The sequence below is a fragment of the Rhamphochromis sp. 'chilingali' genome, assembly GCF_963969265.1.
Source record: "Rhamphochromis sp. 'chilingali' genome assembly, chromosome: 1".
NCBI lineage: Eukaryota > Metazoa > Chordata > Actinopteri > Cichliformes > Cichlidae > Rhamphochromis > Rhamphochromis sp. 'chilingali'.
The window spans coordinates 68,811,894-68,825,433 of record NC_137929.1 but is presented as its reverse complement, the minus strand read 5'-3'; the positions used below and the strand labels follow the sequence as shown (position 1 = coordinate 68,825,433).

At 40.2% G+C, this 13,540-nt stretch overlaps 1 protein-coding gene across 1 annotated transcript in view; it reads left to right on the top strand.

The window, feature by feature from the left end:
• Positions 1–3,534: 3,534 nt before the first annotated feature.
• LOC308395936 (NACHT, LRR and PYD domains-containing protein 3-like) overlaps positions 3,535–13,540 on the top strand; it is a 352,248-nt gene continuing 342,242 nt past the window's right edge. The window contains exon 1 of the mRNA XM_080880996.1: positions 3,535–3,632. Coding sequence (XP_080737122.1) covers positions 3,544–3,632 — 89 coding nt within the window. The 5' untranslated portion in view covers positions 3,535–3,543. The remainder of the gene's footprint in view (positions 3,633–13,540) is intronic.

The window sequence follows — 13,540 nt, the reverse complement described above, 5'->3', positions numbered from 1 at the left end:
TTGTCTAACTTCTACAAAAAAAAGTCACTCGACACTTTTCTGAAAATCCCGTTCAAAACAAGCTGACAGTGACACATGAAAGTGTTACTGGAAAGAGCTTCTGTTGTGTGTTTCTCCGTGCGTATTGTTAGCACAGAATTAGTTGATGGTCAGATGGGTAAAAAAAAATCAAGAGACTGTAAATTATTGTTTAATTATACATGTGACATGTAAACAGTTGGCTATCCCCATACAGGAAGTGATGCTTTCACATTGAGCCATCTCCATTTTTTTGTTTTGGGGGGGTTTTGTCTTTTGATTTTGTATTTACCTAAATTTTGTTCCTTCCGTTTAAACCTTCTTTCTTTTATTCTCTTAAAATACATGACTGAGAAATTTGTTAGCAGTATACAGGGACAGGGATCCTGAGGGGTGACTGTAAGGATGAGGTATAATCCAAAACAGCAGCAGCTGGTTTAACCCTTTAAAGCCGGTCGGAGCGGACACGCTCCATTTTGCGTAACTATTTTTAAATCCCGGTAGCTCTGCAACCACGTAAGCTAGCGCAATAATTTTTTTTGCATATGAAACCGGAGGAGTTGTACTTAGATCTGATGACATCAGCTTGTCCTAGGTCACAGTTTCCTTCCACATATAGCTTTGCAAAAGCTGCATAAAAAGCACTTGCAGCAACAAAAACATAATATTCCAGAAACACGCTTTGCCGATCAGATCAGCTGTTTGTAACACTTCCTACGTCCATCAGCGCGAACTATCACATGACCGCATGACCTGCCCGGAACCGGAAGTGACGTTATTTTGCGGAAATGTAGTTTTTTACCATTATGAGCCTATACTGGTGTTTTTAAAAGTTATGTTTGACTTCATGACTTTCTGTGTCGTTTCTGGGATGCTGAGGACTCATATTGCACTGCTGGAAATAGTTTATTTTGATGCATATGCTGTTATTTTGCAAATTTGCACTATAATATATTTTTTCGTTTTTCCTGCAGTATATGAAAATTGGTGTATCTCAAAAATAAAACTATGAAGACACTTAAAATAAATTTCCTTTGGTGGGAAACTAGTTTGTGCAACATTTTTGCATTTACACTTTTGAGGGATACGCCTCTTAAATTTCTCTAACTAGAAATATATGTTAAAAAATCAAAAACGATTTTCAATTTTTTTGTAGTTTATTGCACTTTTTTGCAATTTATGTAATTACTATTGTTGGGATTCAGAGATTCTTTTATTGCTACCATATAATCTGCCTTATGAAGAATGTATTAATAACATGTTTCACAGTATCATTTATCAGTAATATTTCCTACAGGGTTTATATTGCATTGAATATGTCTGTCATCACATTGACCTTTCTATTTCTATAGGTTGAGTTCATTGTATACACAATGCATAAATGTGCTTGGTTAAGAGTTGATGTTCCATTCTAGAAGGTTTTAAGCTTCACTGGTGAGAGTGTGCAGATGATACATGCTGAGGGGAGATGAGAACATAGCAGGTTAATTGCATGCACACTTACGATACACATATTAATCTAGGAATAGGCCTGAGCAGAGGCCCCAATGTTTCCAGCTTCTTGTTGCAAACCTGTTGCATTTTATTCTACTTGGTAACAGATGATCAGAGTCAATAATTAGCCTCAGAGACCCTGAGGGCTTAAGATTATTACCTTGTATGGAAGGGGTTATAGAAAAGAGAAGTTCTATGTCTGCTTATAGCTATTAAAAGATGTACAAGATGTACGAGTAACTGTGACTAATGTCTGGAACCTATTCTAATCTGTCATTGACGCCATGGGGGGGCGTGTACCCCACTGCTTTATAAGTATCCACAACATGTATTTTGGTCAGAAGACATATGTTGATGTTTTCTCCAGGCTGTTAATAAACTCATCGTTTGATTGCACTTTTCCGGAGCCTCCGTAGTTTGATTGTCTGGTCTAAAGTTGATCGATCTCGCAGCATTACTATGCACTTAATGCTATTAATATTATTAAAATTTGGGCTATAATGGTTGTATTGATGTATAGCAACTTGAAATGCTCCAAAAAATGGCTCCACAGCATGTAAAAATATAATATAAGCTCTGGCGGACTTGGTTCTATGGTAGGTCTTAAAGGGTTAAATAACAAACTGTTGAAATGCAAAACTAGAGACTGCAGGAAGGCACATCATTAACCAGAAATCTACTCATGGTAACTAGTTTACTTTTTTTTCTTTTTTTTTTAATCAGTCAATCAAATAAGTCAACAAATAAAGAAATGAGTTTAAAAGGAGAGAATTATTGGAAAAAAGAAAAAATACATGTATAAAGAGAAGTGCTGTCACTGTGCAGACTGGTGTCATTAAGAGCTCAGAGTCCAGCAGAAACAACAGCAGCAGAAGGCAAACGATGAACATTAAACATCAGCCTGTATCTGCAGCAACAGTGTTGGTATCCAGCAGTGACCTTTGACCTTCAATCGCATCAAATGATTTATTTTGCTTTTCTCCAGTCTGATATTTGCTAATGTGTTCAGATAATTGAGTCAATGTATACAATAAAAATTTTAACAACGTGTTAAATATCTGATGGCGTTATCAAGTTTGAGTTTGAGAGAGGAGCTGAAGAGAGCAGCATATTAAGACAGTGGAGAAGAGGTGAGCATGCGACACAGCAGACACAGGAGCCATTATGGCTCAATATAAGCTCTGAGATCAAAACCTGAACTCACACTGTCAACATGACCGAAGCTTCCAGTCACAGTGAATCTGTGTGTCAGGGACACTGACTGCATACAGCTGACAGTGAGATGAAGCAGGAAAGAAGCAGCTGATATTTGGACAGCACACATGATGGAAAAGTAGTTAAAGTAAAGGCTGTAAAACCAAGTAAACGCTGAAAGTACAAAAATCGCTAATTTCACATAACTTTGCCGACATGTGGCCAACAGTAATGTTTTAATGTTCTTCATTATTAAACATTTGCACATAAATAAGAACCATAATATTCAGTACTTACTTTCAAAGTTTATTCTTCAGGCGGTTTTTTTCCCGGCAAAATTATCCACACCCACCGCCGCGCTATGAAGTCTGGGATATGTTGGGTCCATGAAGTCTACACCGCCACATCCTTAAAATTCAGGGAAATGAAAGACGCATTACAGGGCCGCATTTCGAGCAGCCTTTGAATTGGGACAGCCTTTGTCGCGTTGCTGTGACGTATTCGCCCTTAAAATGCAGCCTTCAAGGCTGCAGACCCTGAATTGGGATACAGCCAGTGAATCAGTGTGTATCAGTGAATGCATCATGTTTGCTTCACGGCTCCATCTAGTGGACGGATAGTAGAAGTAGAGCAGCTGAAGTAGAGCGGCTTCCTCTGCCTCACACTGCTGTCTGACTGCATTCAGCTGACACTGAGATGAAGCAGGAAAGAAGCAGCTGATATTTGGACAGCACAGTGGTGGAAAGGAGGATTTCAGTTGATGTGCACATGAATGATTTGTGTTTCCTCTGCAGGTGAAGGTAGAAAGTGTATGTGAGCTGATGTGGATTCAGCAGCATGGATCAGTGTGAGGACAAAGAGGAGGGAGTCCCTCCCTCTAAAAGCACTCTGTGTGGGGAACATGAGAGCCAGACCAAAGCTCAGAGGTGAGATGACCATCTCTAACTGTCCATGACTCTTCTCCATGTCACAGCTCAGCACTCACATCACTGCTCCATCATTATTCACAGGAACCAACATGGACCTCCACCCAGCTGTGTGTCTTTAAAGAGTGATGCATCTAAAGATGAAGCCATTAAATGAAATTAAAAAGCCCAGCAAGAATCTGCTGCAGAGAGGTGAGATGTTACTAACATCAACTCTTTGATGTTAGTTTGGTGTCTGATTTAAACACTGATTTACACTGCCAACACTAGTTTGGGATTTCCTTCTGCAAAAGCTCACACTGCAAACCAGTTTCTTTTTTGGTATGAAGGAAGGCCTAAAGGACAGTGAACTGACACACTATTCTTATAATTGTGTAGCAGTTTTAATTTATTGTGCAGTTGTGGACGATCGTGGCTCAAGAGTTGGGAGTTCGCCTTGTAATCGGAAGGTTGCCTATTCGCTCCCTGGCTTGGACAGTCTCGGTCGTTGTGTCTTTGTGCAAGACACTTCACCCGTTGCCTACTGGTGGTGGTCAGAGGGCCCGGTGGCGCCAGTGTCCGGCAGCCTCGCCTCTGTCAGTGCGCCCCAGCTGTGGCTACAATGTAGCTGCCATCACCAGTGTGTGGATATGTGTGTGAATGTGTGTGTGAATGGGTGAATGAGTGGATGTGTAAAGCGCTTTGGGGTCCTTAGGGACTAGTAAAGCGCTATATAAATACAGGCCACTTACCAGTTGTATCAAATTCTCTGGTTCGGCACACATGCCAGCCAGCTTTCCATCTGACTGCACACTCCTCTCATGTCTGACCTCACTATAGGAATGGACCACACCTCCAGCACAAAAAGTATTCAAAGTCTTCAACAGCTTCTGTGGCTGCAAATGAACAACACATTTTTCTTCTCACAGGATCCGTGGGACACCTGCTGAACCTGATCCCAGCTTTGTCTCCCTAAAGAGTAACTGGTCTTCATATCGTCCAATTAATTTTAAAATCCTGAATTGTTAAAGTATTAATTTTAAATTTCAATTCAGGTTAGTTTTTTATGTGCGCAACGCAGATTTTCTGTGCGCAGAGACCCTGCCAGCAGTGCGCAATTGCGCACGTGCGCAGCTTAGAGGGAACATTGCCTCCCAGTCTCCTTTTTTGCTAGCACACATGGTGTCTGCATGCTGCAGCTCACAGTTAGCTCCACACATGGAGAAAATATCATTCAAAGAGTAGAAATAAGTGAGAAAGAAGATGGAGAATAAGGCAATAAGGCCCTAAAGGACTATTTAGCACCTCCTGGATGTCAGCTCACGAGGTTTGTGTGTTTTATTTTCTGTAATTAAGGATTTTTGATTGATTGACACTACGTACAAGAGCGCATTTTGATGTGATGTTTTTGTTTTATTGTTTTGTCTGTGAGCAGTTCTCACGGGTTGCCAAGACCAGAATAAACCCTCTTCTATAACTACATCGTGCGTACGTCAATCCTTGAGGATGCTACAGTGTAACTGTTCATATAGAGTGTTATTAAGTTTATTGGTAATGCAATCATATGGCACACTGACTTCTGAGGAAATTTTAAATGGCACTCGCCATCAGAAAGGTTGCCTACCCCTGCTATAAACCATTGAATCAGATACCGAAGCAATTAGGTTCTAAATGAAGCTGAAAATGACATCACTGATCACAAGACTCTGACCAAACGAATCAAGCTTCAACACGATGCTTCTGAAGCAAGCGGGCCATCACTACGAAAACTCATTTCAACTCTGATGTCTTCTTAAAGTCATTGCTTAGTAACATCTCGTATGATTTCAGATCCTTGCTGTTCCCCACCTGCCCTGTAGGTGGCCCCGGTGTGTTCACCCTGTTTCCAGTCCATCAGCACACCTGTTCCCTGCTTATTCTCCTACATGTACAGAAAGTCTGCACACTTAGTGGAAAATGACTTTAATTTAACCACAACACTACCAATGACCTTTACATCATTTCACTCATTTCATTCACAAAACAACATCTTCAAGAAAGATGTTGGTTCCACTTTAAAGCTTTGCTTTTGGGAAGGAATATTAGGAAGAAGGTTTGTTAGGAAAAAGTTCCCATTTTGATGGGATTTACGAACAAAGATACAGTAGAGTGCATCCCCTCACAGCTCGTGGGTTAGTGTTGCTTCTTTGTGTATTTGATAGTGATAGAGATATGAATCTCTATGGGAACATTTTGACCTGATCTTGTGCAACAAGACATGAAAACTCTTCAGCAATGTCATTATTCATGTTTGTAATATAATCTATTGTGTTTTTCACATATTTTATACTAGAGTGTTTATTGTCTGGCAACATAAGTCCAAATCTCACAAGGCTGGCCGGCATGATTGACAGTGGCTAGAGCCACGAGCAGTCAGACTTTGTTTATTGAGCACAATATGGATAAAATAATTGAGAAGCTCACGGCTCTGCACCCGGAGATCTAGAGTTGGGACCAGTGATGGACATTAGAGCAACTGCAGAAGGGAATGCATCTTCGGCGTAAACATAACCTAAAAAAAATCACTGTCTTCATGTGGCCTTCCCTCACCAGATGGAAGCTCCAAGGATGAAGCTGGAACAATTACCCCAGATTACAAGACTGGTTTGACTCTCTGCCCTATCCTTCTACTTCCTCAAGGTCACCTGCGTCAACTACGGGATTGTTGACTTTTGCCTAACTGCCTGAAAGGACACTCGGGAGTTGGATACACACACACACACACACACACACACACACACACACACACACACACACACACACACACACACACACACACACACACACACACACAGATTTACTCAGACACAGATATACAGTCACAATATACAGTAAGTTGTGAGATTTAATGAATGAATGAAAATCAGCTCGTCTATCTTGGCTAAATGTCAAACTGCATGAAAATGAGGAGAAGTGAAGTTATTACTATAACAACACACTTGGGCAATGTATTCATATTTGTTAATTTTAACTAACAACATAAATAACAGAACAAACATGGAACTTGCAAAGTTTCTCTATTTTCTGCCGGTGAACAGGGAGAAGGAGCTCGACGATTCCTTAGTTTGCACGATTTTTAGTAACATACAGTCTTTCAGTATCACAGAAGAGAAAAATAGTATGGAATTTGTTGCAAAATTAAATAAATAAGAAATGTTTGGTGAAAAAATATGACAGCAGTGTTAAATTTTAAAAAATGTTAAAAATCCTAGGAGAGACAAGGAGACAGCTAAGGTCCAGAAGGCTGCAGCAGTTTCTTTAAAATCTGACAGTTTGACATCTGAATAAGTTCTGTATCACAAGTACTGCATTTGCAATATCCTGTAATAATTGTGCCTGTTTTTCTTCTTCTTCTATTTGTTTAACAGCTGTTGACAACCAACATAAAAGAGCATTACAGCCTCCTACTGTTCCAGAGTATGGGTCAGAAAGCGAGCTTACAATCTGTATCACCAAACAAAAACAAACAAACAACAAACCTACACTCTTTCATATCCTTCAAACCCCACCAGTTCCCTCACCTGTGCCCTACTCTGCAGTACTCCTCTCCACATCATAACTCTTGCATGGCAGTATTAGATGCTCTACCGTCTCCTCCTCCTCCTGGCACACTCCACAAACTCCTCCTGTATTTGTATAGCACTTTACTAGTCCCTAAGGACCCCAAAGGATGACTTTATACATTCAGTCATCCACCCATTCACACACTGGTGATGGCAAGCTACATTGTAGCCACAGCCACCCTGAGGTGCACTGACAGAGGCGCCACCGGGCCCTCTGACCACCACCAATAGGCAAAGGGTGAAGCGTCTTGCCCAAGAACACAACAACCGAGCCGGGGCTCGAAACTGCAACCTTCCGATTACAAGGCAAACTCCCAACTCTTGAGCCACGATCGCCCTGATAACTCCTTAACAACCTGCCCCCAAACAATACCTTTTGCTTCAGATTTGCTGCTTTTAATTTCCATCTCAGTCTTATTTTTAGTCAGTGCTCCTTTAGCCAACCTATTCACCTTTTCATTTCCACTGATTCCTACATGAGCTGGCACCCAAAGAAAGTGAATATTGCCTCCACAACACCTCATTCTGCTTATATTCTCCAGAATGGTATACAACATACCCTGCCTTGTCTTTAAACAAAATGAATGCAAACTTGAAAGAGCAGCTGCCTGATTTTTGATCACTCTACCCATTTCAACGGTGCCTGTTTTTAAACAGCATGTCACTGCGAAATATGAGGGACAAAATTACATGGCATCTAGCAGCTGCTCCACCACTCCCCTGCAGCTGTGCAAATAACCACACCCTGTCACCACATTTAAATGAAGTTCAGGTGTGGCTCCTGCTCATTGGTTGAATTGTTGGTTTCATCTTTGCTCTCAGTCTTTACAACGCAGGTAAAGATAGAAAGACTGGCTGGCTCTTTAGTCTGTAAACAGAGAAACTCACTGTTTACAGTATAAATATTTTTATTCCAAACAAAGTCACCAGTCTGGGTGTGGCTGTGTTTGATGTATTAGTTGTCTGCTCACACAAGCAGATACAACAAGGTTTCATGTTAACAAGTGAACTTTAATCTGAATCATCTTGCCTGAAGTCAGACTGATGAGGGTCAAAAAATTTACATTACAAGATACCAAAGATCTGTTTATACACAGACACAAATCTGTACAAGATCATGATCCAGTAAAACTGTCAGACTATTTTCACTTGTCAAGATGAAATGTTTTTACTTTCCATAAATCTTGTTTTATAAGTTGGAGAAACTGATTATGAGTCATAACAGGATACTGCTTGTTTCTGTATCATGACACAGATTATAGATGACCTCTGTTTTTTCTTATGCTTGTGATAAAGAAAATAATCTGTGAAGTGAAACCAAAACCATTACATTTGAAGAGAGGCGATGTTAGCAGGCCCTTTTTAGCTGAGTGGAACAGAAATGTGTCCTGTTAGTGTCTGACTGTCACACTCTGCCTGCTACACAAAACCAAAAGAGAAGACGGACTAAGCAGGCAGAGTCGGAGTTTCATCACAGCTCACTCTGATTTGTTATATTCCAAAACATGTCAGAACTAAAATTAGGGGACATGAAGAAATAGATCCTAAAGTGCCTTTGAGCTGGTACGGGGAAAAGGACGAAATATATACAAGTGACTCACAGTTTTCTTAACAAAGCAGAACAGCAGTGAGAGCATCAGTTCAATGAAAAGCTGTCAGCATAAACAGCAACCTGACATCAAGTGATTTCCACACTGCTTTCTTCCTGTAAGCTGGCCACATCTTTGTGTCCACGCTTTATGAAACCAAGAGTGGAGACACTTCATGTCCCACAGCACAATAAAGTTGTGCTGTGGGACAGTTTGGACTGATGTTTCATATACATGCAGATTAAATTGCCCCATGTCTTTACAGATTAAATATTAAAGAATTCTCTCTGAAACAGTGTTAGTCAGTTACACACGCATCATTTTTAGGTCTTTAATTACATGTCCCCTCCACCGATCAGTATTTTCATGAATGTTTGTAGATATAGTGAATGTTTGGACTGGAAACAATCCCAGTCTCCTGTTAAAAGTCAGGTACAAATTATTTTACTGCCGTATCCAACACAGTGGTTAGTTAGAGAATGAGCTCCACTCATCTTTACTGTCAGCTATGTTTGTTTCTCACAGTTTTTTACTTTTACTCCCTACATGTTTAAACAAATATCTGTACTTTCTTACATTTTCAGAAAGGCTTGTTAAGTTTAGTTTGACACATTTAAGGGTGGGTGGTTATTTCATGTCCCTGCAAGCCTTCACACATCAAACAGATCCGTGTTTCTGATCCTAAACAGAAACACTTGAAAGTCAGTTCCAGCACAGGTGTCCATAAGTTGTGGAGCGGTACTTCAGCCTTTAACCAGAGATGCTAAAGAGGAGCAAGCATAAAGGAACTTATGTTTTTTAAGTATCAGGTGATTTGAAATGTAGCGTTACTATGAGCTCAAAAGACACCAACAGACACACAAAATGTTTGTGTGCAGTTTGTCTCAAATGTCCTGTATTTGATAGGAGAGAAAAAACAAAGAGAGCTAACTTCACTCAGAGATGGAGAAAGATAAGAAAGACAGGGAGAGGAAGAAGAGAGCTTAGATTTAAAGGTTACATGTATGTCCTCATGTTTTTAATTTAATCCAATTAAATTTTCAATTTAATTCAGTTTTATTTGTACAGCACCAACTCTTATTTTTTGAAATCCTGCCATTGAGCTGATGAATCAAGCATTAGCAATTTGTGAAATGAGCAAGAGCATGAAGCTTCTTATGCAGCACTTGTAAGGAGCACATGCTGACTGAACAGACCTAAACTTACCAGCACACAGTACAGACCAAACTGGCCAACGGCTGCTTGAGCTGTTATGAAGTTTTAGTAAGGCCCTTTGTGTCATGGTCCTGGATCTATGACCCAGATTTTGTGGTTTCTGGTTTAATATATATTCTGTGATTTAGTATTATTCATGGTTCTCTCCTTAGTCAACATTCCATGTGTACTCTGTCATGTCTCCGAAGAATTTTAAGGTTCTGTCTATATTTGTATTCATCTGTTTCCCAGTCATTGTCTTGCTCCCATGTTTCCTTGTCCTCAGTCCATGTCTTAGTGTGTCTCATGTGTCCTGTTTTCCCTTGTCCTGTGTTCAGAGCATTTAGTTTTGGTTCCTCCATGTCTGATTACGTCTGATTAGTTCCAGCTGTGTTCCCCTCCTGTTTCCCACCCCCTCATATCCTCTCTGTATTTAGTCCTCTACCTATTGGTGAGCTGTCTCATGTTGCTGTGTGTTTCCTGATGTGTCTTGGTTTCCTTGTGTTTTCTCATCTCTTCTACATCGCTGAAGAAGTGGATGGATTTTTTTTCACATCACTACGGTGGAATCTCTCCACCTCCACGTCACTGCAGTATCAGCAGCTGAACCCTGAGTCCTGTTTGCCTGTTGGCTGAAAAGCTGCAGCCAGGGTTCAAAGAAAGCAGTAATCAGCTCTGACATTCCTGTCACAGTGTATTTCTTAGCTTTTTCCCTCTAATGTCTCGTGAAGGACCCCACTTTCACCATCACACAGCTCTGCCCTGGCACCTTTGTGTTTAAGGCTCAGTTAAAATGAAAAAAGGGAGAGAGAAAGCTCTCAGGAGGCCAGAAGGTCCCTGAATTCAATAAATTCATCAAGTGTTTGGAGCTTGGTGACTTTGTTCTGTTTTCATTCTATACACAAGAAGATGAGCCCTTTTCTCATTTTCTTGATTTTAGTTCTCATTTCAGTTTTTGAGTCTCATATTTGAAGCTACGTCTACTCAATGATGGGAGAGAAACAATGAATATATTTAATATTGAACTTGAACAAATGTACGGAAAAGCACAATTTTGAACAAAATCAAAAAAATTAAAAGAATAGAAATGGAAAAGAGATGGGAGGGAAGCTTTCAGACATAAAAATCTGTTGTTCACCAACTTTAAGGATGTTTTTTGAAATGAAGCTGAGTGCTGCTCTGCTCAGCCTCTCCCACCTGTCTTGCTTCAGGTGTAGTCCCACCTCCTTCCAGGAAGCAGCTCACCTTGAATGTTCATGTTTGGTGTCCAGGTGTGGAGTGGATCTTGTTGTTTGCGTGTCTCTGTGAAAAGAAACTGTAAGTTTGCTTTGTTTCCTCCTTTAACAGTTTGTGTTTAGGAACTTTACTGTTTGTTCAGCTCATGTTTGATTTCTTCACACAACAAACTGTGTGTCTTTTTTATTTCCGGTCTCTCTCTCTTTAAAGTCAGTGTGTAATGTTTTCCTGGCTAACATCAGCTGTGTGCAGCTGAGTTCCAGCACAAATCTGCCGCTCCATAGTTCACGGTAACGGACTCACAGCTGGACCAAAGAGGCCGAGTTTGTCAGCCGCTCTGAGCTACGTTCGTGTTTGTGTACTTATAGTTTGTACTCTGTGAGTTCCATCAATAGTTCACACAGAGTCCACAGAGACACAGCGTACATGATGACATCACAGCTCAGCTGCATTGTTTTTATCGCCTTTACCTCCTTTACTGTCACTGTAATTAATATCACACCTGCAGAGCTGTTAAAGACACAAGGGGGAGGCTATTAAAAGAAAATATAGATTTTTGAGCACTTTGACAAAAAAAAATGTAGAAGAAAAATTCTGTCAACAAAAAAGAGCATTAATGAGAAATAGAGGAAAATTACATAAACATTTTACTAATGTTTTTATTAGAATGAATTAAAAAGGTGGAAGAAAGAACTGTGCACCACTGTACTGAAATTATTTTTGTCTAGGCGGAGCAGGGCAGACTCAAGCGCAGACTGCAAATCACAAGAAACAGTTCTTTACTTTCACAACTGCTAGTGTGTTATGTACTACACTTAAGCTGCTAAACTCTACAGATTCTGGGAAACTGTCTAAGGGCCTGGGAGTCTATATACAAGGACAAGGTTTTTAATACTGAGAAAAGCATAAAGAGAACTCAAAATATTGCAAAGGCCAGGATTACACTGACGCGTGTTACACAATAGTCCAGAGAAGATTACAGACAGGATGATGACTCACAGATGAGTTATTACTTGCAGGTGCCACGACCAAAAGTGGGAGCCTGCGATGAGCTCCACCTAGGTAGAGTGTTGCGAGCAGGGAGGAGAGAGAGAAACCAAATCAAAAACACAGGGCTGACCGGGCAGACACAGGGACCGTGACAGATTGAATACACAGTGCCTTGACAAAAGTATTCATACCCCTTTGAACCTTTACACATTTTGTCTCCTTGCAACCACAAACTTAAATGATTTTGTTGAGATTTCCTGTCAACCACCACAAAGTAGCACATAATTGAAGTGGTATGAAAGTGATACATGGGTTTCAAAATGTTAAGCAAATAAAAATCAGAAAAGTGTGTCATACAATGCAATAGTATTACATATACATACATATAACAGCAAAGTACATAAAATAGTAGATATGGTGTATAAAGACTGTTATCTCATTCTGCTGTTTAGCTCTAGCTGCCTTTATGATTTAATGATTTTATGATTAAATACGTTCTCCTAATATCCAATAAAGTGACAGCCTGCTTTCAGTTCATCCTTTTTTCCTCAAACTGTTTGAATTCAGTCTGTCAGAGAAACATGACAGAAACATGGAGGTGTGCTCATGACAGCGTTTGATTCCTGATGTCATAGGAACATAGATTATTCAGCAGAGCTGATGTGGGACTGAGATTTGCATCAATGTGACGTCACCGATTGTTTGTGGTTTACCTTTTAGACTGACATCCACAAGAGGATGATGATGGAGGAAGAGGAGAACAGAGCAGAGTCCGGTGAACCTACACCAACGAGGTCAGAGAACTGAACTCACCAAGTTAACAGTAATAATTCTAAACTGACATTATAATTACTGTTGGGTGTGGTTGATTTTGACTGGGTTTGTGTGCTGAGAAGAAATGACAAAAATCAATTTTGTCCAGTTTTCCTGTAAAAAGCTGTAATCTAATGTAAGAGGACTCTTACTCATAGGACACAAACTGCTTTGATGCTCATATCTATGGGGAAAGTCTGTACTGAGCGGGTTCCAAGTTTGTCTTTGAAGAACAGAGCTGCTCGGTCTCTGATTCTCACGTCTTTGTGTTTGATCTGTTAAACAGTCTGAGAGGTCACAAAGAGACCCAGGGTAATTTCTAAGAAGCTAAAGCCTGGATCATACTGGATGCTGTTAATGAAACCTCCATCAGGACAACACTGAGCAAACGGTGGTGATCATGGAAATCAATAAATTAAATTCAGTGCAACTGTATATTATATTACCAAAAGTAACATAGTAAGTTTTTTCTTTAAAACTGTAGGAATATATTTCCCTGGCTTTG